Source organism: Physeter macrocephalus, chromosome 10 (assembly GCF_002837175.3).
Source record: "Physeter macrocephalus isolate SW-GA chromosome 10, ASM283717v5, whole genome shotgun sequence".
NCBI lineage: Eukaryota > Metazoa > Chordata > Mammalia > Artiodactyla > Physeteridae > Physeter > Physeter macrocephalus.
The window spans coordinates 27,845,162-27,871,791 of record NC_041223.1 but is presented as its reverse complement, the minus strand read 5'-3'; the positions used below and the strand labels follow the sequence as shown (position 1 = coordinate 27,871,791).

The 26,630-nt window shown below is 39.5% G+C and overlaps 2 protein-coding genes across 6 annotated transcripts in view; one reads left to right on the top strand and one right to left on the bottom strand.

Annotated features, from left to right (window-relative positions):
• Positions 1 to 26,630, bottom strand: part of MTFR2 (mitochondrial fission regulator 2) — a 100,440-nt gene that overhangs the window by 1,791 nt on the left and 72,019 nt on the right. The window contains exons 8-9 of one of the 3 annotated variants that reach the window (XR_008618337.1): positions 4,903 to 5,071; positions 1,323 to 1,479 (exon numbers count right to left, since the gene is read on the bottom strand). Coding sequence is in view for 2 of the 3 variants with exons in the window: in XM_024122648.2 (XP_023978416.1) it covers positions 4,922 to 5,071 (150 nt within the window). In the remaining variant the exon portion in view is untranslated. Of the gene's footprint in view, positions 1 to 381; positions 1,480 to 1,702; positions 4,061 to 4,902; positions 5,072 to 26,630 lie in introns of those variants that run through there. The other 2 variants (XM_024122648.2, XM_024122647.2) reach the window with 2 other exon arrangements.
• Positions 1 to 26,630, top strand: part of PDE7B (phosphodiesterase 7B) — a 353,515-nt gene that overhangs the window by 322,378 nt on the left and 4,507 nt on the right. For all 3 annotated transcript variants that reach the window (XM_028494410.2, XM_007116265.4, XM_007116266.3), the window contains 4 exons: positions 12,847 to 12,938; positions 18,283 to 18,427; positions 20,739 to 20,835; positions 25,724 to 25,804. In XM_028494410.2, coding sequence (XP_028350211.1) covers positions 12,847 to 12,938; positions 18,283 to 18,427; positions 20,739 to 20,835; positions 25,724 to 25,804 — 415 coding nt within the window. The remainder of the gene's footprint in view (positions 1 to 12,846; positions 12,939 to 18,282; positions 18,428 to 20,738; positions 20,836 to 25,723; positions 25,805 to 26,630) is intronic.

Here is a 26,630-nt window from a genome sequence, read left to right as displayed (position 1 = left end):
CATAAAGATACTTCCAATATCCTAGAGCTGGCTAGTATAAAAGATGAAACTTTTATCAGCCAACTTGGGACTTTACATATTAAAGTAAAAATTGTTAAGAGGACCTAAAAATAATATGAGATTTTAATTTTGTCCAAAAAAATATATATGATGGCTTTTACATTTGGCTATATACCGTTCTTATTAACTATATGAAGGAGCTCCAAAAAGATAAAGAAAATTCCCTTTAAGCTTCAGTTCAATGAATTGTATAACTAACCTTTATTCAACACTTACTATGATTCAAACACTGGGCTAAGTGATTTTATCTATTATATTATTTAATCTTCACGATAGCCCAGTTAGGTGGGTACTATCATCATAACCTATTTTCCAGAAAGAGGAAAATTGTTTTCAGGAAATCTAAGTGGGTTTTCCTGAAAATAAACAGCTAATTAATAGCAGAGGTGGAATTAGAACTCAAGACTTTTATCTCCAGAGCCAAATGTGCCTAAGCACTGCACAAACTGCCTCTAAAATTCATATTGATCACCTGTGATGTGCAGGAAAGTAAGAGCTCTCCTCCAGGTTCTCCTGTCGCAGTGAGGGAGACAGGAAGGTTATAGACATGTATCAATAGCTTAAGGTGGGAGAGCCTTTGCTAAGTGCTCTACGGTAGTTAGCTACAAACAAAATGTGATGGGAAGACAGAGGCGAAAGAGAAATTGATTCTGCAGATGGTTTCTGGAAATAAAAAAAATTAAAACAAAAAACAAAAATAAACCTCATGGAGGGAGAGTAATATAAACTGGGCCTTGAAGTGTGAGTAACATTTTGAGTAGCAGGGCAGAGAGTGTGACACCAAAGGCAGCATAAACTGGTGTACTTTGGGGATGAAAACCCACAACCCCAGAGTAACTGCAAATGGACTGTTTCTGTGGCCTTGAGCTGAGTGTAGTCCTGTCATGAATGGCCCCTGCTCTCTGTTCAATGACTTGGGCATGTTATGATGAAGTATATATTCTCTCTTTTGTAGACACTGTAGATTAGCTGTACAGAATGTGATCTGGGTCAGAAAATCTTCATTTCGCATTAAGTTGTCAGTGAAGAACTGGCATAACTCTTTAGGTTTTCAATTTTGAGAAAAAAAAAATCGTGTTACATAAAATATCAACTCAGCAAGATCTTTAACAACACATGATACTTTAAAATCTTTGGAAATACAGCCTTGTAGCCTACCAAGGGCCTGTTGGTTGAGACATAAATAAGCTTTCAGGAAACCATATGCAGATTCAGATGACGTACCTATACACATTTTTCTAGGGAGAGGTTCCATGACTTACATTTTTTTTTTTGCGGTACGCGGGCCTCTCACTGTTGTGGCCTCTCCCGTTGCGGAGCACAGGCTCCGGACGCGCAGGCTCAGCGGCCATGGCTCACGGGCCCAGCCGCTCCGCGGCACGTGGGATCCTCCCGGACCGGGGCACGAACCCGCGTCCTCTGCATCGGCAGGCGGACTCTCAACCACTGCGCCACCAGGGAAGCCCCATGACTTACATTTTTAAATGAGTTAGTTATAAATCCAGAAAATATTAAGAACTGTGATAATGAGTGAAAAAATATATATACACATCATATATATACATATATATTACACAATACATATACATATATTGTGTAATGTATGTGTGTGTATATATACACACACACACACACACACATATATATATATATATATATATATACAAAAACTGTACATGCACATGCACACACATTTGGTCAACGAGAATAGCCAAGAAGATGTGCCAGGAATTATGGGGCTTTGAGAACACCCTGTGCGTGACTTTGTACAATCCAGACTTACTATAAATGAGATAAAATGGAAGAGGGCTTCCTCTCCCTCCTTTTGTTGGCTGTGCTCTTTTAGTTCTAATAAATAAGAAGATAATTGCATAAGACCCAGCCTGTGCTTCTGCCCTGAGATAAAGAGAGGGCCAGGGCAGCTGGAGTGAAGGCCAAGTTAAAGGGCTCTCTCCCATTGTCCTGTCTGGGCCAGACTCACTAGCTGAACTGGCAACCCAAGTTCAACATGAAGACCATAAAGGCATTTCCACCTGGCATCACTCTCATCAGACTGGAAGCAGTCCAGGTGTCCGTGGTGGACTAAGAGGGTACCTAACAGCATGTGAGAGATACAGCTGAGAATCTATTTTCTGTCCCTCCACCCTCCAATCCTCCAACATGTGGGTGTAGCAGTTCTGCAAAGTAAGTGTTAAATCAGACATGATATTGCTTATTACAATTGCAAAAGGAATTGCTTTCGGTTCAATTTAAAATCTAGAATATGATACAAATGAACTTATTTACAAAACAGAAACAGACTCACAGACATAGAAAACAAACTTATGGTTACCAAAGAGGAACCGGGGGGAACAGATAAATTAGGAGTTTGGGATTAGCAGATACACACTACTGTATATAAAACAGATAAACAACAAGGACCTACTGTATAGCACAGGGAGCTATATTCAATATCTTGTAATAAACCATATAAAAAAGTTAATTCCTTTTGATAGGGCCCAACTGCATATTAACTAGTGACAGAACAACCTAATGAATAAAATAATTAATAATTAGTTGTTCCATGAAACATTGTATTTATTACATTCTCTATTTGTCTTGCAGAAGTTTATAATCATTTTTCTTGGTCACTTATCACAAGCACTTAGAAGAGGCCAGCATTTTTAACCACTTTTTATTCTTAATGACTCTGCACCATAAATATGAAGTTAGAGCCAGGAGACATGTTCCTTCCATATGGTCCTATGACCTCTACTCAAACACGCAATTGCAAAGATTATATGTAACCTCATGATTTCTGCCTCATGAAAGGTGTTTTTGGCAAGTGGAGTGAAAATTGTAAAAAGGAGGTTCAAATTTGATTTTCTGTTTCCCAAAGTTTCCACTGTTCATAGTGAGGTAGCTGGCATGTGGCACATCCATGGCCCTGATCTGAACACAGGCCTGCCCCGTGGACAGCAATCAATGTTTGGGCTCCTTGTGAGGGCAGTGTCTTCGGCAGATGCAGATCAAACAAGAGAAAGACATCTTCCAACAGGCAGTAAACATGGCAGTGCTATAGTTTCTTCAAGGGCGGAGGTCTTGTTTAGGACTCAAGGAGCTTCTGTTCCTCTGAGACCTCCTGGGCTGGGGCCCTTGCAGCATTACCAAGGACACCACTGGGCTTGTTAGGGAAGAACTCAGTGACTTCATTATCTTCTGGAGTCTTGCTTCCCGGTTTCGTGAGCAATTTAAAATGAAAACACAGACTATGTTCCTGTTGTTTTCTTCCTGCCTCCGCTGGTTTAAAAGGTATAATTAACTCTGAGTCCTGTTGTACACCAGACTCAGTTTATCAACATCATTCTAAGTATTTTAATCAAAGAAAGTGTCCAATAAATAGGAGAAAAAAACAACAACAGTTTAAAGCTGCTTTGTATGATAGCAAATCTGTTTTGCCAGATTCTCTTTGACAAAGAGACTCTCGGTTTAATTTGAAAACCTGTGTTGGTGGTTTATTAAATGGCAGATGTGTTGTTATTCTAGAACAAAGAGATTGTTTTGTTCTTAGGGTGGATAATACTTGATTATTCAGATAAAAGGGGAAATAAAGGTTTTGCAGTAGGGGTTTGAAGAGTTTTATTTTGTTCAAAATAAATTCTGGTAGGTTTCGTTGCCGCAAAGGTGGGTGCTTACTCTCTCAACTTTACAGGGAAGATTATTCTTACTAATAAAACTACAGGTATGAAGAGTTTGTGACACTAGAACACATTCTCATTGGAATGATGTGAAATTGCTGAGCTGCTGCTTCTGAAAGTAGAGGGATGTTGTACCTACTGTGGGATTCCAAAACAGTGCTGGGATTTAAATGGATATTAAAGCAATATCATCTCATCCTATGTTCAGATCTCCATGAGCATTTCTGATAAGCATCTTCTTTTTTCCAGTCTGCCTTTTGCTGATATTGGTCTTTGAGCTGCTGTGAAAGCCAGTGAGTCTGTAGGAGCAGAGCCACCTCCCTCTTAAGAAAGACAAAGATAATTTGGCCATTGCCTATGAAATACCAGTACCTCCCAGCCTCCTCATGCCAGATCCTCCCCTAGAGGAGGGCATCCTGTCATCTACACTCAGCCTTGCCTGTCTCCAACCCTTCCGCCACTGTGCAGCCAGAATGAGTTTCCTGAAACTCAGCTGTCACACTTAGATGCCTGCTTAAAAGCCCATTGCCCTCGGGGTTAAGTCCAAATACCTCAACCCAGTTTACAAGCCTCATTATGATCTGACCCTCACTGCACTTTCCAGTTTCCCTTCCCACCATTACTCTCCCAGGCTCTATGCATCATCCAGTCTGAACCACTTTCAGAATCCCAGAGCCGACATATGTGCCAAGTGCTGGCAGTACAGAAGATAAACAAAACAAATAGAACTCCCTGCTTTCTACTAGGGGAATCAGAAAATAAGTAAAATATATAGTATGTTTGAAAGTGATCATTTCTAATGATTAAAAAATAAATAAAACAGGGAGGGAAGATATAAAGTGTCCCTCTTGCTCCAGGTCTTCACACACATGCTCTTCTCCTTTCTGCCTGTTTGAATGAAATGTAAACATGGCAGTGCTATAGTTTCTGTATTGCCTGCATTCTCGGACTCCTCTCTAACTTACTCATCCTTTTGATCCCAACTTGGACAGATCTTCCTCCTGAAAAGCCTTCTTTTTCTTTAAAAATCCATCTTCCATGCCCCTGCTTATATGATTTCACAGCCCTCTCTTACTTCCCCTATCACGGTGTTTATCTCTCTAAACTGCCGTTTCCTGATTAGACATCCATATGGCCCATAGCCTGTAAGCTTCTAGGCACCTACCTCGTCCGCTGCTGTATCCTCAGCATCTGGCACAGTCCTCATGTTTAGTGAATATTCGTTGGGTGGTGGGACGTTTGCTGGATGAGTAAGTGGATGGATAGATGGATGGAGAGACGGATGGATGCACAGTTTGGACCCATGCAGCAAGAAAGACAGAACCTGAGTAACACTGAAAAATGAGAAATATTGGCCACAGTGAGCACACACAGGGACCCAGAGGGGAAATCTGAGAGACAGCAGCACACAGATGAGAAAGCATATCCCCGTACTGTCCACTTAGTAGGTACTTGTGCTGATTATTGCATTATTACTTCCCTACATCAAGGGTACACCATGAAGACTGAGAAGCATCGTGGAAAATTCTTTATAATGATCTTCTTATTTGTTTATCTTGCAATTGACAAATGCTATCTGATATATGTTATTTCTGGAGTTGTTTACCTGATCCTTGTCATCTGTGAGCGAATAGTGAGAGAGCCCATCGCTATAATAATTTTAAAATCTCTTTGACTTTTACCTGAGTCTAAGGATTTCACGGCAGAAGATTCCAAGTCTGGCTTTTATCAGCTATTGACCAAAAAATTAACAGGACTCTGTTACTTATACAGTTACTTAAACTTTTGCACTTACGGAACTTTGGGGTTTTGGAGGTTAATTACTTAGTATCCATTCAACAAATATTTAGTTATTTAAATGGCACTGCGCCACATACTGGTGCACAAAGATGAATAAGATATGCTCCTTGTTCTCAATGGCAATCATGTATGGCAGCAGCTTCAAACCAGGCGTGTGTGCCCATGGGGATATGCGAAGACTTTCCCAGGAGTACACAGGCATGAATAGTGCTAACAGAATTCATTTTCAGCTCCTTAAACTGACCTACGTGGAATGTGCTTGCAGGACAGTCAAGCCAGTTCTACTTTCCACTCCTCTTTCACAGTTACCCTGTTCCCACTGTACAAAAGAAAGACATATCTCTTATCCATTCTGCATATTGCATCTTGCTCCAATTGCACTAATGTTGTATATTGCCCCAGAGTGAACAAATACCAAAGGAACAACTAAAAATATTCAAGGAAATCTCTTATAACTTAGGTACTATAATGCTCCCAGCCATCTCATGAATAAATGCATTGTCAAAACATTTTTCTTCTTTTTATTTATTTATTTCTGACTACTGTTCGTTGCGGTGTGCATTACGGTGGCTTCTCTTGTTGTGGAGCACGGGTTCTAGGCACGCGGGCTTCAGTAGTTGTGGCTCGCGGGCTCTAGAGCTCAGGCTCAGTAGTTGTGGCGCACGGGCTTAGTTGCTCTGCGGCATGTGGGATCTTCCCAGACCAGGGCTTGAACCCGTGTCTCCTGCATTGGCAGGCAGATTCTTAACCACTGCGCCACCAGGGAAGTCCCAAAACATTTTTATTCTTAAGCATAATGTTTTCCAAATTTGCAGTATACGTGTATTTTCACCAATTAGTTACCAATAGCAATTGCATTGTAAACCCAAGCTGGAAAAATATTTACTACTTAGAGCCTGATGTTACGTAAAGTTGTTGAATTAAAGATTCAATTTATATATCAATACTTATTTTTGTTTCAGAGAGATAGGATAGGGTGATGATGAAAGAATTTCACACATCAAAACATATTACATTAAAATAAAATTCTATGGGGAAATAGAATGGAAATATAAGTTCTAGAGGGAAAAAAATCAATTTAAAATTTTTGACTTAAAGAGTAAATTATTCATGTGTTTTCTTAAACATGTGATTCATAGGTATTAAATGCCATCGGTATTTTGATTCCCTTAGATACATTTAATGCATAAAAGAGTTATATAATGATTTTATATTAAAACACCAATATTCACAAAAATGCAAGACATTATTACATCTTTCGTTACCATAGAAATTTGTGATTTTAGATATCAATATTTAAAAGTATAGGGAGACCATAATTTTTCAAGACTATTTTAAGAGTAAATGAACAAAAACATGTGAAAATTACTTATATGTAGGAGCAAGGCCAGTGAACCAAGTTGTTATAAGGTGTTTTGGACAGTAGGATAGAAGCTCGGGTTGGGAATGGGGAGCTAGAAGAGAGAGCTGTCAGTTCTGTTTGGAGAACCAGGAAAGTCTTTCCTAGCAGATGGCAATGTTTGATCTCAGAAATAAGAAGCGTGTGCTTGTGTGTGCATGCCCTCCCGCAGATGCGCGTGAGCCCACGCGTGCGTTTCAGACTTTACTAAGGTGAACTCACCTCACTCTTTTTCAGAGTTATAAAATTCTTTATTATGATTCTTATGCAAAAACCAAGCATTATTGTAGATTAAGACATTGAAAAGGTCTTATATCAACTCTTTTGGGATGATATAGAAGATAATAAAGCAACTTTAAATAATGTGGTGTGTTAGTGACTTAAACAAGGGTAGAAGTTTGTTTCTATCCTTTATAAAAGACGATTGGATATTGGCAGTCCAGGGTAGGCGTGGTGGCTTCACAAAATTAAGAATGAGTGACCCAAGATCCTTTCAGTTCTTCAATCTGCTATCACTGGGGTATGACACTTGTCCTCATTGCCCAGCTAGCTGCTGGAGCTCTAGCCATTCCTGCTGCATTCCAGACAGTGAGAAGGAAGGAAGGGATAAAGCAAAAGAAGCCTCTCCCAGATGAAACAGTTCCCTTTAAACAACTTTCCTTAAAATCCCACACAACATTTCTGCTTACATTTAATAGGTCAGAATTTAGCTTGATGATTCCACTTAGCTGTAAAGGAGGTTGGGGAATGTTATCTTTATTCTGGACAACGATGAGACTCCTCTAAACACTGAGCCATCCTAGCAGATCCAGAAATCAACCATCTCACCACCTCCACTTTCCTCGGCCACGCCTTTATCAGCTTTTGCCTGGATAACTGCCCTCTCCCCCAACCTTCTACACCTATTTCTACCCTTATCCCCTACCAAAGTCTATTTTCACATAGCAACCAAAGTGATCTCATTTACGGTTAAGTCATATAACTTCATTCCTCCCAAACTTCTGCAGTGGATCCTTATTTCTCTCAGAGTAAATATCAGAATCCTTACAGTGGCGGGAAGACCACACATGACCTGGTCTCGAATTACCTCTCCAACTCCTGTACCGATACTTCTCTTCCCTCGCTGCACAGGGACCTCACAGCTGTTTGCTCCCCCTTGGGGGCCTTTACTTCAGCTGTTTTCTCTGGAACAGTCTTCCCTCATCAGCATGGTGAGCTCCCTCCTACCTTCAAGTCTTCGCTCTAATCTCACCTCTTACCCTGACTACTTTACCTTCCCCATCCCACCCCTCCAAAGACTCTCAAATTCCCATTATTCTGCTCTACTTTTCCTTCTTTCCATGCATTTGCTATCTTCTGGATGCTATACTTTTTTTTCCAAAGTATTTCTTGTGCTTATTGGTTTTTATCTATGTCTCTCTATCCCTGTTACCTCTAGTTCTCTGTCTCTTTTGTTCACTGATATATTCCAAGCACATATTACAGTGCCTGGAACATAGTAAGTGTTCAATATGTTTGCCAAATGAAGTCAAGTTATTTGTTCAGTTATATACTTCTCAAATTAATAGAAAGCACTTTCTCTGTGCAAGGCACACAGTTGAGTGGATACAAAAGGAACGAGGCAGGGTTCCTGCTCACATACAGTTTATAATCTAGTAAGAAGAACACGAAGTACATACACAACTGTCACACACATCAACGGGACTGAGACCAACTGGCCTCAGGACTTCAGGAATGCCGAGAAAAAGAGCTATAGGACTCAGAGGAGAGCAAGTTCGCCTCTAACTGGACTCATTCCAGGTGCTTTGTGGATGGAGTGTTTGAATTGGACTTTGGAAGACAGGTTTTAGTTTGATAAGGAAACATAGAGGAGTTTGAGGAACATAAACTACCTTGAAACGCATGAAAGTGGCAAAAGGAAAGGACATTTTCATGTATTAATAATTTAATAATGTCAATAATAAGTGATAGTTTTATTAATATGGTGTCATTTATTTGGACTATAAGACCTTTGTAGGAAAGGAAAGGTAAAGGTATTCAATTATCTCAAACATAGGAACGGAATGAGAGTTGGGACAAGTTTTAGGGAGCACTGAATGCCGAGCTAAGGAGTTAAGCTTAATTTATCTGATAGGACACCAAGGTAGAGTTTGGAGCAGGGCATGGGAGAAGGCAGATGGCACAATCATATTGAAGTTAGGTGAGCTCCTTGAGGGCCGCAATTTTGTCTTATTCACCTTTAGACCCCCAGTGCCTGCCATGGCACCTGGCATATTAGGAGGTGTTCAAAAAATATTAGTTTATATTTCAACCGATGATTAGGGAGATGGTAAAAAATTTTGTCAGATAAACAAGTCACATTCTGGAAGTTGTAGAGAGGATGAATAGAAAGAAGGATAATTAAGGATAATAAAGCACTAAGATATGGTCACTTCAGTGAAATGAAGGGATGGGTATAAGAGACGCCATGATGGAAGAACCAACAGAACTCAGAGACCGTTCAGATGTGAGGGTCGAGAGTGGCTGAAGGACGAATTCTCCCCCAGGACAATCTAAATCTCCTCAACCCATAACACGCTCAAACTACAAGTTTTTTTGAAGTGACACCAAATTTGGAGGTATGTGCAAAGATTCCAGTGTGGATTTAGAAACTAACATCTAATTAAAACAATCAACCATTGACTTTTAAAGCAGCGACTATAGATGATTTGGGGGAAAATTAAATATAACTGTAGGCATTCATCAGTTTATAAATGTCAGGCTTCTGAATGCTTGGATGTGGGTGAGCAGAGGTAATTCTTAGGAGACAGCAAGTGGAGGTGTGCAAAGCTCAGGTCTCGATGCCTGGCAGACCTGGGTTGAAGGCCTTTCTCAGTTACGGACTAGCTCTATGGCCTCTCAGAGAAACCTGGGGCTTCATTTGCTGTGAGTTAATGATTAAAACAGTAGACAGTTATGTGAGAATTCAATGAGATCATGTAAAGGGCCTGGCACACAGTGGGTGCTTCAGAAATGTTAATCCCCCCTCCCTAAACTGCTCTTCTTTTCTTCTTCTGCATCCAGTGGAGTACCCCTACCTCCAACACAATTCTGGCCAAAACATACTTTTATTTATAATGACAGCTCCATGAAAGGTTGTGTTTGTAATATGTATGCTATTTTCTTTTATTCGGTGCCAGCTTCCAGGCCCCCTCCATTTCCTCCCATTTTCCTGGTGCTCATCTCCAAATATGGTTTCACCAGCAAATTTCCCAAGTATCCGTTTATTCTGTCTTCAGGAAGATTATTAATGAAGATGTTAAGTCAGGCTGGCATAAATAACAATGCTTAAGGCAATTCTCCAGACGCTTTTGTTCCACTCAACAGGGATATGGCGTCATTTATCATTAGGTCTTGTTACAGTTTTCCGGCCCCTTGAAAAACTCACGTGAGGGCACTCATGTCACATCTACTTGAATTAGTCTTGCAAGTGAATGCTCACGAGTGACTGAATTAAATGTCACAGCAGGGATAGAACATCTGTTACAACACACTAACCTATCACTCTCTGCTCTCATAAATCTTTACAATCAAAACAAATTAGTCTAGTATGTTATTTCTCATAAACATTGTCTTTTGCTGTGTGTAGCTCATGCCCAAAAGGAGATAATAGACTGGTTGATAAAAGTAACAAAATCTCATCACAGGTTCAAACCTGGTCAAGTGGTGCATAAGGAATAATGACTCCTTGGCAAAGAGAAATGCATGGCAATAGAGCAGCCTGTACGGAGAGTAGGAATAAGACTCCATCCACCTCGTGAAACTCATTCTACAAAGTCCTGGGGAGAAATCATGACCTGGTTTTAGAACCGAGAATAGTTGCAGTTTTCTTGAACTTGTTTTTTCCTAATAGACCCTAGATTGTGTCACTCCTGGGGGATTCTCTTTTCCCATTTGCTGAAAAAGCTGAGCATTACACGGATGGCACAGATATAGTGGCCAGAAGAGTGGGGTTGCATAATGATGGAGTAGTTTTCATTCTCTGTCCCGGCTCCTCAGTCTCCATATTATTTTCCTTGCTTCTTTCCCCTCACTTTTTTTTAATTGTGGCAAAATACACATAATGTAAAATTTACCATCTTAACCCTTTTTCAGTGTACAATTCAGTGGTACTAAGTACATTCGCACTGTGTGCAATCGTCACCACAATCAAGCTCTAGAATTCATCTTGCAAAGCTGAAACTCTGCACCCACAAAACAATGTTGTGTTGGCCAAAATGTTCATTCGGGTTTGTCCATAAGATGGTGTGGAAAAACCCGAACGAACTTTTTGGGCAACCCAATAACTCCCTATTCCCTCAGCTCCCCTGGCAACTGCCATTGTTTCTGTCTCCATGAACCTGAATCTGACTACTCTAGGTACCTCATATAAGCAGAATCACACAATTGCCCCCTACTTTTTTCAACTGAAGTATAGTTGATGTACAATACTGTATGTTACAGGTGTACACTATAGTGGTTCACAGTTTTTAAAGGTTATACTCCAGTATAGCCATTTACAAAATATTGGCTACATTCCCTGTGCTATACAATATATCTTGTAGCTTATTTTAGACATAATAGTTTGTACGTCTTAATCCCTTTCCCTTACACTTCCCCTCCCCCCTTCCCTCTCCCCATTGGTAACCACTAGTTTATTCTCTACATCTGTGAGTCTGTTTCTTTTTCGTTTTATTCACCAGTTTGTTGTATTTTTTTTTTAGATTCCACATATAAGTGATATCTCTGTCCTTGTCTTTCTCTGTCTGACTTATTTCACTTAGCATAATGCCCTCCAAGTCCATCCATGTTGCTGCAAATGGCACAATTTCTTTATTTTCTGTGGCTGAGTGGTATTCCCTTGTGTGTGTGTGTGTGTGTGTGTGTGTGTGTATACACACCACATATATATGTATGTATATGCACCACATCTTCTTTGTCCATTCATCTGTTGATGGAAACTTAGGTTGCTTCCATGCCTTGACAATTTAGCCTCACTTTTAATAAATGCTACCTTCCTGTGTTTTTTGTAAGTTTATAACACCTCTTGAAACAAAATGGAGAATGAATAAATAAATAAGAAAATAAAGGGAAAAGATTTCTTGGGGATTAGAAGAGTTCTATTCTCTGTAAATGAAGTCAGTGGTAAGGCCATAATGTTTGCTAATATAGAACAAAACACAATAGGTTGTAAGAAATATTCATTATTTAAATGGTTAGCTAATGTTCAGACAGGCAGCATACTTAAGGTCAAAGGAGAGATTGGATGTAGTAGAGGTTTCCACAAAGGAAGAAATACCAAGATAGTTGAACAAGGAAGCAACTGTAGATTCAAACCCAGACCTAATAGGCTAAGTGCCGATATATTGATCACAAAGATTATTGACAGTGGTTCTCAGACTTTAGTGTCCACAATAATAAATCACCACAAAGCCACCAAAACAAGACTGCATTGACTGGGGCACATATCACACCAGAGATTGTGAGGCCTGCCTCTGTTCTGTTGAGTAGTGTGATTTTGGATTATATTATGCACATAGCCCTACGGTATCCATTACTACCTACTTTTACTGCCACACTTTCTTCCTTCTACACTGTTACCTGAATGCGCTTTCAAAACCAGACAGAGACAGGACTGCGGCTGCTAGAAATAGACCCGCATTCAGCCCTCTGGTGGAAGGTCAGCGGGGCCTTGACCCCCACACACACTATTATTATAGCCTTGAGAATAGGCCTGCGGTTGTTTTATTTTGTATTTCTGCTCTGCCTCTATGTCATCAGGTACCAGCTGGCCAGAGGGAAAATACTGGCCTCCACCGAGCTGTGTTCAGCGAGAGAGATCGGTATCTGGCTTCTCCCCCCATTTATAGTTTTAATTCTCTTTCTTTCTAGAATATGTCTGTGCTGGAGAATCACCACTGGCGATCTACGATCGGCATGCTTCGAGAATCAAGACTTCTGGCTCACTTGCCAAAGGAAATGACGTAAGTGGCGTAGAGATGAAACATACCGATGTCCACACATTAGAGATAAGCCGCTTTCTCTTGGGCTTGAGACCGCCAGGGTTAATGGCAGGGAGCCAGCCCGCTGTGCTTCCGGCCCGTGCTGCCTTGGTTGCCTGTCAGAGGGGATGCGGTGTCAGTTACAGCAACCCAGAAACCAGAATCCCTCTGTGAACTCTGAAAGGGCCTGGAGAGTGTAGGACCTAACGTCAGGAAAAGAGATAATAAACAGCTCTCAGCTTTCACACTCTTCGGCATCAACGCTGTGCTTTGCCAAATTCCTGTCTTTTATGTTAGCAAAATTGTCCTCCTGTGTAGATCCAAATAATAAATATTTATCAAGAAGGAACACAGGAGTTCCCAAGCTAGATTGAAGCCTAGTTCAATAAAGCGTGTTTTGTTATTGCCAGTCTTAGCAAAAGGAGAAGTCAGGAATTCTTTTTCTAAAATGTCTTTTGTTAAGTAACTGAATTGGCCCCAGTAATTTTTTTCACCAGGAATTTACCTATGTCTCTTGCATTTTAAACAGAAAGGGAAATACTAGCTTCCTGGTCCACTGCTCGTTAGCCCGGGTATTTAGGTCGAGTCCTACTAAATCCAAGACCATGGCCTCATTTCCACCTGGCCTCAGTTTAGCTGCTGTACCATATTGGCCTTAATTTAGCTGCTGCACTGTCTTCCAAGGTCACCGCTAATTCCTATTCAAATGCACAGAACCCAGGGTAGCTAGGAGGGGAAAAGTAAATAGATCCCTGTACCCTCTTTCTGAAGGGCACACAACTTAAGGTCAAGGACCACGTGGTGTCTCTTGGTAAAGCAGGCAGGATGCTCTGGGCTTGCAAGTTTACCACTGGCACGCTGATTCTATCTCATGCTGTTTCCTAGCACCCAGAGGAAAGTGGAATTTGTGGAAGGAACTTCAATTCTGATAACATTTTACCCCCGAAACCAAATAAAACCAATCCTCACACATGGAATAAAAACTCGTGCCTTTTACTAAAACAATACATTGCAAAGATCGAAAGAATTAAGTGCAAAAAGAACTAAAAACTAGAGCAAAAAATCAAGTAAGAAGGAGGAGAAAGGAAGAGGTGAATGGTAAGGAAGCCAAAGAAAGAGAGAAGAAGAAGAAGGGAAGGAAGGAGAAGGAGACAGGAAGGAATAAAACGACAGGAAAAAGGGAGGAAGAACCTGGGACCAGACTTGTCCCTGTAACGCCCTCCTTAATCCTGCTCGTTGCTCAATTAATATTCATTTCCTAAGATACTTCTACTCATCACTATGGATTCCAAATAAAAATACTCTATTTTTATATGTTTTTGTGGAACACAGTGTTATAAATTGCTTTTGCTAGAAGAAAAACTGTTATGCAATAATATATGTGAAAGGACTTTATAATGAAATTTACAGTCATCCTACTCATAGTGAGTATCCTATCCTCACGTAAATGCCTTCAAATCATTTCTCTGATTCTGAAAGACAGGTTAACCGTACACACTAAGGAAAAAATCAGAAAAGTATTAGTTTGCACCATATGAAGTTGCTGTTTTTGAGAGCCCAGAACAGTAGAATAATGGCATTTTCATATGATTCAATCTAATATGAAGAAGAAAAATGAGATTACTGGTAATCCGGCAGTCCAGGAATAGTAAATGTTAACCTGGCTGGTTTGTTTCCTTTTAGTCTGTTTTTCAGTACAACTATATTTTAAAGAAATGGGAAAGTTATTTCATATAGTGTATGTCCTGCTATTTTTCACTAACTGTAAAGGTCTTTTTCCATATCATTAAACCTGCTACTAAAATAAAGTATTGCATTTCATTGCATCAAATTGTATTGACTATTGCCTATTGGGAATTTAGATGATTTCCAAATCTATATCATTACAAATAATGCTTAACAAGCATCCTTAAACATATATTTTTATCCCAAACTACGATATTCGATTTTCTCAGAAACTGTTTGTGGTTAGGAGTTATTGATCAGAAAGAAAGGTGTGACTTTTTAAGGTTCTTGTTGTATACTATCAAATTGCTTTTCCAAAAAGCTGTATCTACCTGTATTCCCATTGGTAGATTATGAGAAAATCTACCAATGTACCATCACCAAAATTGAGTTTTATCTCTATTACCTTTTTAAAATATTTGCAGATTTGACAGAGAGAGAGAGAGAGAGAGAGAGAGAGAGAGAGAGAGAGAGAGAAAGAAAGAAAGAAAAGGAGAGAGAGAGATTCATTGATAACAAATGAGACTAAAAATTTTTCATGTATTTACTGGCCACTGTTATTTCTTTAGAGAACAAAATTTTGCGTTTGATCTTTTCCTATTTTCTTATGAGTGTTGTTATTCATTTGTAAGAAGTTTTTGTATTCTAACTACAGTAACCATTTGTTATATGTTGTAAATATAATTTGAAGCTTTTAGTTTGCCTTTTAACCTGGTTCATGAAACATTTCACCTAACTAAAATAGTTATGTTTCCTGGTTATAAATTTAATAAATATTCATATTTTTAAAGAATTCATACAGTATTGAAAATTATTTTTTAAGTGAAAATCATTCATAATTCCCCTATATGTCTTTCCAAATTCTTCTCTATGACCATAGAGATCATGTCTTACATACTTTGTATCCTGTTTTTTAACATAACAATAAAACATGGTATTTTTCCATGTCAATAAGTATAGCTATACATCATCATATGAAATAATTGCATAGTATGCTTGTAACATGGTTCATTTAACCAATCTCCTATTTATGAATTCTTGTGATATTTTTCTCCCTAGAATATTTCACTATTTTAAACAATAGGATAAACATTTTTATAACATATATCTTTACTAACTGTATCTTTACTAACATGTTCATAGTAAATTTGTAGATGAACTGTTGGTCAAATTATTTATATTTATTGCTTTTAACACTAATTCGTAAATTACCCTTCAGGAACACTGCACCAATTTACACTCTGACTAACAGAGAATAAGAAGGAAGATTTCCCCATATCGTCAACAGCATTAAGTATCACAATCATTAATTAATTTATCATATTATTTAGCAGTTACTTTTAATCCTTGCCAATAAATGTGTGGGAAATAGTATCACATAGCTGTTTTAATATTTTTTGTTATACTAAGAATATTTAATATCTTTTCATATTTTGGGAACATTTTAAATTTCTTTTGTGAATTGCCTATTTTCTGAGATTATTTCTAATGTCCAGAAGTAGATTAAAGATGGGTATGTGGCTTAAAAACAAAAATGTTAATGATGAAACTATAAAGCTTTTAGAATATAATGCAGGGGAATATTTTCATCAGAGGTAGGAAGGATTTCTTAAATAGGAGAAAAATATTAACCTAAATAAAAATATTTATAGGTTAAGCTATATTAAAAATTAAGACTTCCTTTCATCAAAAGACATCATAAAGAAAACAGAAAGACCAGCCACAGAGTGAGAGAAGATATTTGCAACACATAAGTGACAAAAGACCATTATTGAAAATATATTAAAAACTCTTAGAAGCAGTAAGCAAAACAAAAACCACCCTATAGAATAGTAGGTAACGACTAGAATAGAAACTTCACCAAAAAAATAGAAATGGCCAATAAACACATGAAAATATGTCCAACCTCATAGTTATCAAGGAAATTCATATTAAAATTATAATGAGGGGCTTCCCTGGTGGCGCAGTGGTTGAGAGTCTGCCTGCCGATGCAGGGGACACGGGTTCGTGCCCCGGTCCGGGAGGATCCCACATGCCGCGGAGTGGCTGGGCCCGTGAGCCATAGCCGCTGAGCCTGCGCGTCCGGAGCCTGTGCTCCGCAACGGGAGAGGCCACAACAGTGAGAGGCCCGCGTACCGCAAAAAAAAAAAAAAAAAAAAAAAAAAAAAATTATAATGAGTTGCGTGACATTGGCAAACGGGCAAAAAAAATGTAAAGTGTAAGACTATAAAGCGATGAGAACCTCATATATTACTGTTTGGAGTGTAAATGTATACAACTGTTTTGGAAATAATCAGCAATATCTAAGAAATTGAAGATGAACATCTCTGTGATCCAGTAATTTTATTCCTGGCTATAGTCCCTAGAGAAACTTTGCACATGTGTAACTGCAGGTACATGAGGGTGTTTACTGTGTCATTTTTTCCATAGTAGTCAAAAGCTAGAAACTACTCAAGTTACCATCAAAAGTAGAACAGATAAATACATTGAAGTATAGTCCTACAATAGAATACAATATAATCAAGAAAATGGATGAACGACAGCTCACACATCAACTTAGGTGACTTTCAGAAATATGTTAGGCTAAAGAAGCAAGTCGCAAACTGATACTTATCACATAACTTAATGTGCAAAAGCAGTTAAAGTTAAACCATATTATTTAAACATGCATACACAGGTGGTAAAATTGTTATAAGTAGCAAGGAAATTATTAAAACAAAGGTCAAGAGCGTGGTTACTTCAGGGGTTGAGGGGAGGTGGGGTTGGATGAGACACAATGAGGACCTTCTGGGGTACTGGCAGGCAGATCTTGACCTGGATGGTGATTGTAAGATGTTGATTTGATATTTATTCATTAAATTATATGTGTGTACTCTATGCTCTCTACTTAAGTATACTTCACTTTTAAAGGTGAATTTTAAAAATAGGTACGGATATTCCTCCCATTGATTACTTTCCATATGTGAGGAAAAGCTCTGATTTGTTTTATTTTTCCAAAATATCCCATTTTCCATATACCATCTGTTGACCAATATATTGCTTGACCACTGCTCTTTAATGGTGCCTTAATCAACTGTGATTCTTTTTTAAGTTCCAACCTGTCAGTTTTGTTCCCTTGATGGGTCTTTCCATTCCACAGAATCAGTCGCTATTATTGTCTTCATTACTGTTACTATTATCATGCCCATTTCTCTCCCCATGCAAATCTTAAAGTTTGAGTTGGTTTGAACTCTATAAAAAGCACAATTCAAATGCCTGTGATTCTGTGAGTCTTTCTGTGCCCTCCTTAAAGCACGCATTTCTCGTTGGCTTTCGATCTTCCCACCCATAGGAACCATGGGAATGTATAAACTGCCACAACTCTGTTCACCCGTGGTTTCAATCTCTCTGTCCAGTCCTTGGCATACATCCCATCCAAGGACAGAAATGATGGTGGGTGAAAGAATCACTCTCGGGCTGCAAGGACTGGGATTTCTGTGTAATAAATAGAATCAGAGGCAGAAATGAGAGTACAAGCCACGTGATGATGACAGAATCAATCACTCTCCTCAAAGGGATTTGCTTTGTGTGTGTGTTTTCTCTTTCATTCTTGTGGATGCAGACAGGATATTGAACAGCAGCTGGGCTCCTTGATCTTGGCAACAGACATCAACAGACAGAATGAATTTTTGACCAGATTGAAAGCTCACCTCCACAATAAAGACTTAAGACTGGAGGATGTACACGACAGGCACTTTATGCTTCAGGTAAACAACAACAACAAAAAGAAGTCATCATCCTCACTGGGTAAAACACTTAAGGACATGATCCATCATTTTAATGCATCTGAGAAGAAATATCTCCCATGGTGTAAGCTAGAGCGGTGACCTACTTTATTAAAAATTCTGAGACACATGAAATTTTTAAGTGGTTTCCAGGCAAGTAAAATCTGGGTTTCACGTCAGTAAGTTGATAATATCCCATTTTTCCTTGTTTGGTAACTGCTTCACCACAACATAGCCCTGCTGTGTAGTTGCATGCAGTAAGAATCTACCACATTTTGTGCCTTGATATAAAGTTGATCACTATCATACCTGTGCAATGTAGAAAACTGTTTCTTTAATACAAAAGTATATTATGTTAACTATAGTACTAACAAAAATTGAAAAACGAGTATCCTTCCTTTATCTAAAGCCTATTTAATTAAACCCTGCTTTACTTCCTTTTACTACCTTAACTCATATTTTCTTCTGAGGCTCAGACGTGTTTACCTATTCTTACCATTTTTAGGCACCAATAAATAAATGATTTTAAGTTTAATTGAATGAATTGAATCATATCAAGCCCAACCCTTTCTGCTTCCTTCCATGGCAAAAAGCCATTTGTGAGGTAAGAAAGAACAAGATGAGAAGTGGACCTTGGAAGCAGAAGTCTGACCTGGTATCCAAACCAGAGCCTTTTGCTTGATCTTCCATTTTCTCTCATTTTCCTTCTTTCCTTTTGGCAAAAAGACTGAATGGGTGAATCCTGGATGCATCTAGATAGGCCAGCTTTAACCACGGACGTGGACCTGCACGTGGGAGACTGAAGCATACCGTTTTTTCCCTTCCATGCCTTTAGGCTGCCTTCGGAAGCTGACCAACTGCTCCATCCTTTTAAGGAAATACCCTCCTCCCAGCTGTAAAACTGTATCTCCCTCCTTCTTTCTTCCCAAACTAGTCTTCTCGTCCCTGAGTGCCACAGACGCCTGATTTTAGAGACTCAAGCCTAGTTGTGAGTAGCTGAAAGATTTGGCCTGGACACTTGAGAATAGGGGTAGGACGGGAATAAAACACAGACCTACTAGAGCATGGACTTGAGGATATGGGGAGGGGGAAGGGTAAGCTGTGACGAAGTGAGAGAGTGGCATGGACATATATACACTACCAAATGTAAAACAGATAGCTAGTGGGAAGCAGCCGCATGGCCCAGGAAGATCAGCTCGGTGCTTTGTGACCACCTAGAGGGGTGGGATAGGGAGGGTGGGAGAGAGACGCAAGAGGGAGGAGATATGGGGACATATGTATATGTATAACTGATTCACTTTGTTGTAAAGCAGAAACTAACACACCATTGTAAAACAGTTATACTCCAATAAAGATGTTAAAAAAAAAAAGGAAAGCTTGCTAACACACACGAATCCCTCAAGGGCGGAACCTGGAGGGGACTTCTGCCCTGACCTACTCCAACATGTACTGGTGTCCCCATTCACCAGGAAATAAAGAACCAACCAGGTTTGCAACTTAATATGATTCAGGCTCTCCCAGACCCCAGCACTGCTAGCAGTTCTATGATCCCAAAGAACTCGGGCAAAACCAACAGACCTTGCTGATGGACGGGCATGCCACCAGAAGCCCATCTGGACAATAGGCTCTTGGCAGTGGGTAGTTAAGGGGGAGAACTTCCTTCTCTGGAAATCCAAGGAAACCCTCCTAGGGTCAGCATCTCTGACAAAAGCTGGTATCCCAGATGCAGAACAGTGTGAGCAAAGCCAAGAAGGCCCAGATTTATCTCTGCAAACCAAACACGCCTAGGCTTGATATGACTTAGCTCCCTGGCTCTGCGGCAGTCTGAGCTTGTTCACACTCACAGACACGGGCATATAAATGCAAACACAAATAATTTAATGTACGGAGTTGGTCAGTGTGGCTACTGTGAGAGTGAGGTCCCAATGATCTCACTTGAGCCTGGCTGGGGCCCCTGCGGCCTCCCTGCCCACAAGGAGTGGAGCCGCAGAAGGAACCAGGCCACGGCTTCCCCTTGGCCTGCCTGCCCCAAGTCTCCTCCAGGTAGCTCCGTGTCCTTGGACGATGGCTCTTCTCGCCTTCTCACTGCTATAAAGTGGGAGTTCTGAATGAAGGTTTTGTGCGGAGATGAATAAGTGCTGTTTCCCGAAGAGGCACATCAGGGAAGCCTCTATAAATACACACCTGGTACCATGAGGCCGACTGGCAGGTCTGATGGCCCCTTGGGCTTGGGGTGCATTTGCTGCTCAAAGATCATCCTCTGACCATCTCTCCCTGCCCTGTCATTTCTCAGATTGCCTTGAAGTGTGCTGACATTTGCAATCCTTGTAGAATCTGGGAGATGAGCAAGCAATGGAGTGAAAGGGTCTGTGAAGAATTCTACAGGCAAGGTTAGTAGTGATCCGACAGCTGATTTTTCATTGCCCCTTCTCCTTTCAGGCATTTATCCTAATAAAACAGGAAATGGATCATCTATCATGACATTTGTTCTTTCAACAACTCTTATTATCCCAGCCTTTCTCTTTAACCCTCTTGCGAACCTTCCAGCCCTTTTCTGGAAATAATTTGAAAATATTAATAAATAACACTGATTTACCATGGAAACAGGTAATAATGAGGTACAGTAAAAATGAGCAAAACGGGGAGATATATATATATATATATATATATATATATATATAATTTGTTAATGGTTTTTCTCTGTGGATATAAGAATGTGCAGGACTGTTTGATTTTTACTCTGACCTTCATCTTTATGAGCTGAGCACAGCCTAAAGGCTAAATGCCATTTGGGATCAATGTTTTCCACTCTGACAGAAGGACTTAGACTTCTTTTGTATTCCTTTCCCTCACTTTCTTAAATAAAGTGAATAATGAAATAGAGCACAGCTGTCCAGTGTTCATCCTCTCAAATATATACAGTGAAAAGACAAGTGGCCCCAAGTTAGGGTATAAATTTTAAGAGATTAACCTCATTCAGAAGTAAAGCAATGAATTAACAGCAGGATCTTGATGGTGGGTGGGATCTTGGCCTTTAAACACAGCTTGTTTCTTCAGGCCCGGTTTCAATGCTCAGGATGTTTTATCAGGCACAACAGTGCCCCGATGTTAGTGACAGGATCAGGTCTGAGAGGCTGAGAACAAATAAAGCCTGAAGTGTCCCACATACCAGTTCTATGGGGAGGTCAAGTAGCAACAGTGAGCCTTTTGGAGAAGCCTCCGTAGAAAGATGTGTCAGTGACACTGAGATGGTCCCAAAGACAGAAGACAAAGCAGAACGGATAGCGTTCATGTGGGACCAGAAGGCTCTGCTCCCCATCTCTTTCCTTTGAGTAAAAGCACTCATGGAGCTCCCTCTCTATGTACTTTCACTTCAAATGTGTGTGAGTGGTTAGAAAACAAAAGGACAGTTCTAGTTGCCCATGATATAAAATCTCCACTGAGAGAAAAACAAAAGGAAATATGATGAATTTAGAGCAAGGAGGTTTCAGGTTAGGTAAGATAAATACTTTCTTTACTGTAAGATACAGAAAATATTGAAATAGCATAGCGAGAAAAGGGCTAGGACCTTCATCCTTGATCAAGCAATGATTCTACTCTATCCCTCTTGGTTTTGACTCAGTCGTGCATTCTTGTTGGCATTGATTGGAGTTTAACCCTTTCATTTGCTTATCTTGAACCCTATTTGGACTATGAGCAACTTGGGGCCTGGACCGTGTCCCTTGGGCAGATGGTAAGGCCCACAGAGCTGGTGAGTCGAAGTTGTTAACTAAGTGGAGTCAATGGGATCTACCAATAAAGGTAATCTGTAAGATGTCTTGGCAAAAACTTGTCCTTATAATAATATGCATGTGCAGCATTATAAGATAGAACAACCTAGAATGTTTGTAACTCTGATCTCTAAAGGTGAGCTTCCAAACACTTTGCTCTAGCATGTTTCCTAGCAGAGAAAGGAGAATTCAGAGGGCATGTCGGGTCCTTTTTATTTAATAGCCTTATGGTCTAGCAGAAGTTCCGCTTATTTAAGAGAAGACCAGACTCTCTGGTTATCCAAACTTCTTGTCCTCCATACTGAATTATTTTTTTAGAAATTCTATAAAGCACCATTTGTATCATTTTGATTAATCTTCTTCTGGATTTCAGTTTAGGATTTGGGCTTCCACAGACTGCTAACAGTCCCAGCCAAAGTATCTTTAATGATTTGTGATGTTGAGCAAAGGAAAAACCCTAAAATCAAGGTCAGGGACAGAAGGGGAAAGGAAGATGAGATCCCGTGAATTAGGAAGACAGTGTTAAATTCTCAGAACAGATATTAGGATTCAAACATCATTCACCCTCATCCCCTCAGTGCCTTAAAAAAGTAGAATTTCTGTCCCATTGTAACTGCAGGTTGGTATTTCTCAATGAACCAAGATTCCCAGAAGTTTTCATTGAACATCTGCTTCCAGCCTTGTCTAATCCTCAGCAAAGCTGTGATTTTCCTATGTGCAAAGACCCACTGGGGGTGTCATGAAGGAGGCAAAGAGTTATAGTTAATGTTTCATAGGCTCAAAATACTAACCAGTAGAGTTCCTGGAGGAGAGAAACTCCAATTTTCCTCTTTGTATTCTCTACATTGATTAACCAAGTGTCTGAAATATGCAGTGCTTTGTAAATATATGTTGAAATAAGTGAATGACTAAATGATCCAATTGGAAGACCTCTTATGGTAGAGGTCACAGGAGAAGACCTAGTGCTGAGGATGGCAGAATCTGAGCTGGGTATTCAAGGATGTGTAGTGACTGCACTTTCCAATAGGATAAACATGAGGCACATGTAGCTAGTTAAATTTAAATTAATTAGATTAAATAAAATGGAAAATTTAGTTCCTCAGTTTTCTTGATCTGATTTCAAGGGGCTACTATAGTGGGCAGTGCAGAGAACATTTCCGTCATTGCAAACAGTCCCAGTGGTCTAGATAGAGAGGAGTAGAAATGGACAGAAGCACTGCGGACCATCCCCCTGCCTCATAGACCAGATTGGTCCCATAGAAGGTGAGAATATGAGGATCTGTTGAGGCCCCTGTACACCAGGCTAAAAGTAGAGAACATGGCAATGGGAGTCATCTTAGAAAGTACAATTAGGGCAACGTGTATAATTGAAGCAGAAGAAATACTAAAGAAACTAGCTAAGAAGCAAAAAGTCGGAATGAGTTATTAAGAAACCAGATAAAGAAAATGTGGTGTATGTATACAATGGAATACTACTCAGCCATAAAAAAGAATGAAATTTTGCCATTTGCAACAACACGGATAGACCTGGAGGGTGTTATTCTTAGTGAAATAAGTCAGACAGAGAGAGACAAATACTGTATGTTTTCACTTATCTGTAGAATATGAAAAATAAAACAAATGAATGAATATAACAAAACAGAAACAGACTCACAGATACAGAGAACAAACTAGAGGCTACCAGCGGGGAGAGGGAAGGGGGAGGGGCAAGATAGAGATAGGGGATTAAGAGGTACAAACTTCTAGGTATAAAATAAATAAGGTACAAGGATGTGAGACTTCCCTGGTGGTCCAGGGGTTAAGGCTCCGTGCTTCCACTGCAGGGGGCGCAGGTTTGATCCCTGGTCAGGGAACTAAGATCCCACATGCCGTGCGGCCAAAAAAACCAAAGAAATAAAGATAAATATTAAATTTTTTTAAAAAGGTACAGGATGTAATGTACAGTACAGGAAATATAGCCAATATTTTATAACAACTTTAAATGAAGTATAATCTATAAAAATATTGAATCACTGTTGTACACCTAAAACTAATATAATATTGTAAATCAACTATTCTTCAATTAAAAAAAAAAGAAAGAAAGAAACCAGACTAGAGTCAGGCAGAGTGAAAGTAGGGAAAACAGATGTTTCAACAGAGGAATAAACAGGATTTGCTTCCTCAATACAGAGGGTAGAGGGAAGGGAAAAATCAAAGACAACTCCTCCGAAGTGTCAGACTTAACTGAAAAATCACTATTAACAGAACTAGGGAGGTGAGGAGTAAAACCAACTTTAGGAGAATTCATTTTAATATTAAATGGTGTCATGCCCTGCCCTCAGAAGGCTATTATCATCTGGCTTCCCTGAACTCCTCAGTTAAGCCAAAGTGATTTCCTCACATCAGTTTTGAGAATCACGAGGGCCCAAGAGACCAAGGGAGCCATGGCTAAAGTCTTAGAGAAAATGACAGAAATGTAGCATCTCAAAAGATCCTAGCTCAATGGTTAAGTGCAGACCCTCTGAAGCCAGACTTTCTGGGTTAGAATCCAGGCTCCCCTCTTCACTGGCAGAAGGACCTTAGGCCAACATATTTCCCTACACTTCATCTCAATTTCCGCATCTGTAAAATGGGGGTTATAGTGAGGTTGTTATGAGGATTAAATTAATTAAATAGGTAAAATGCTTAGAATGTGCCTGACACACAGTAAGCACGATATAAATGTTATGTGTTTCTCTCCTCTAGTTTAGAGGAGTGCATTCACAACTGTGAACTCAGCTAGTGTTTCTGAGACCCAGCTTCTGTACTGATTAACCAGATTGTTTTTCCCAACGAAATAATTATGCACAATTTTTCACCTTCAGGAAGAATTGATAAAATACTTTGATAAAGCTTTGCATGATGTATTTCTCTTTTGGTCTAGCTGATGGAGACACTAAAAAGAAGGATCATCCTGAGCTTTATACTTTCTTTAACCTTCATTTACACTAAGTAAAACTCTAAGGAGTAAGAATGAAAGATACCAGACCCTTATTTTGGATTAATTTTGTAGCTACAGAGATGCTCTTCAAATGAGATCTTTCTACTTCCTCGTCCCGATTTCCTGCCTACTAATTATTCCCGGTTGTTCAGGTGAAACCAGATGAGGGTCAGGCAGAGTGAAAGGAGGGAAAAAGCATAAAACCTGTTTTCTTAATCTGCAACTTAAAACCAGAACTTCCATCTCATATTAGGAAATTGGCCATTCGTTTTCTTGTTTTTATAGATTTTTGTTCAAAAGTTTATTCTAATCCCAGAGCATACCTATTTACAATGAGCCTATTGTAAATGATCGTCGATACTCTGATATTTTAAATTTTCACAGAAGCTACCAGAGAAGGGCAGAGCCAGTTGTTGCTAAAGTGTTCCTAGTGATAAGGCAGGGAACAGTAATTCCCAGATAACTTCGTCCAACTAGATCATTAAAACTATCAACACTCATTCTTATAGGTTCTCGATTACCAATGTGTTTCTTCTTTTTTCTTCTTAGGTGACCTTGAACAGAAATTTGAACTGGAAATCAGTCCTCTTTGCAATCAACAGAAAGACTCAATCGCTAGTATACAAATTGGTGAGTCGAATTCAATTTTAATTTTAAATGAATAGTTTCAGCACCTCTGCTAAGAGTCACTAAGAAGATCTACACACAGCTTTCTCAAGATCCAAACTAGAGGTTTAATCAATGGCGCTTTGAATGGCTGAGTCCAAATGAACTCTCTAGTCATGATTAATTACCAACTGAAATGAAAAATAGGGTAAAGGCTTTGTTATAGACCCTTAATAACTAACCTGTATTAACTTTGTAGTTCAGAATTGAATCAAAACCAAATGAGTAGAGGAAAGTAACAAGAATCAACTATTGGCTGCTGAAGATCGGATTAGCTCACACTCTCTTTAGGACATGAAGGGTGGGAAATCTGCAGTTCAGGATCCTTCCAATTTGGTCATTACCCTTCATCCTCAATGCTCAATACTAGGGGCTTGGTCCCCAGGCCCAGGCCCCACCAGCCATGTGACATGGGATCCCATGCTTCTCTAGTCTTCACTTCAAAATGGATTTTCAATCTCATTCTCTTAGGACCACACTCTCAAGTGTCAATTGCAATAAACTGTTAAACGGTGATGTTAATGCCTCTAAAATAATTGTTTGTTTCTATCACTCCTTGAAACACTCTACCAATTCCATCTACGTTTAAAGCAAGTCTTTCTTTTCCTTGCAGTTCCCTACAATTAAAACCAAACTCAGCTGATGGACACTTAGGTTGCTTCCATGTCCTGGCTATTGTAAACAGAGCTGCAATGAACATTGTGGTACATGACTCTTTTTGAATTATGGTTTTCTCAGGGTGTATGCCCAGTAGTGGGATTGCTGGCTGGGTCATATGGTAGTTCTATTT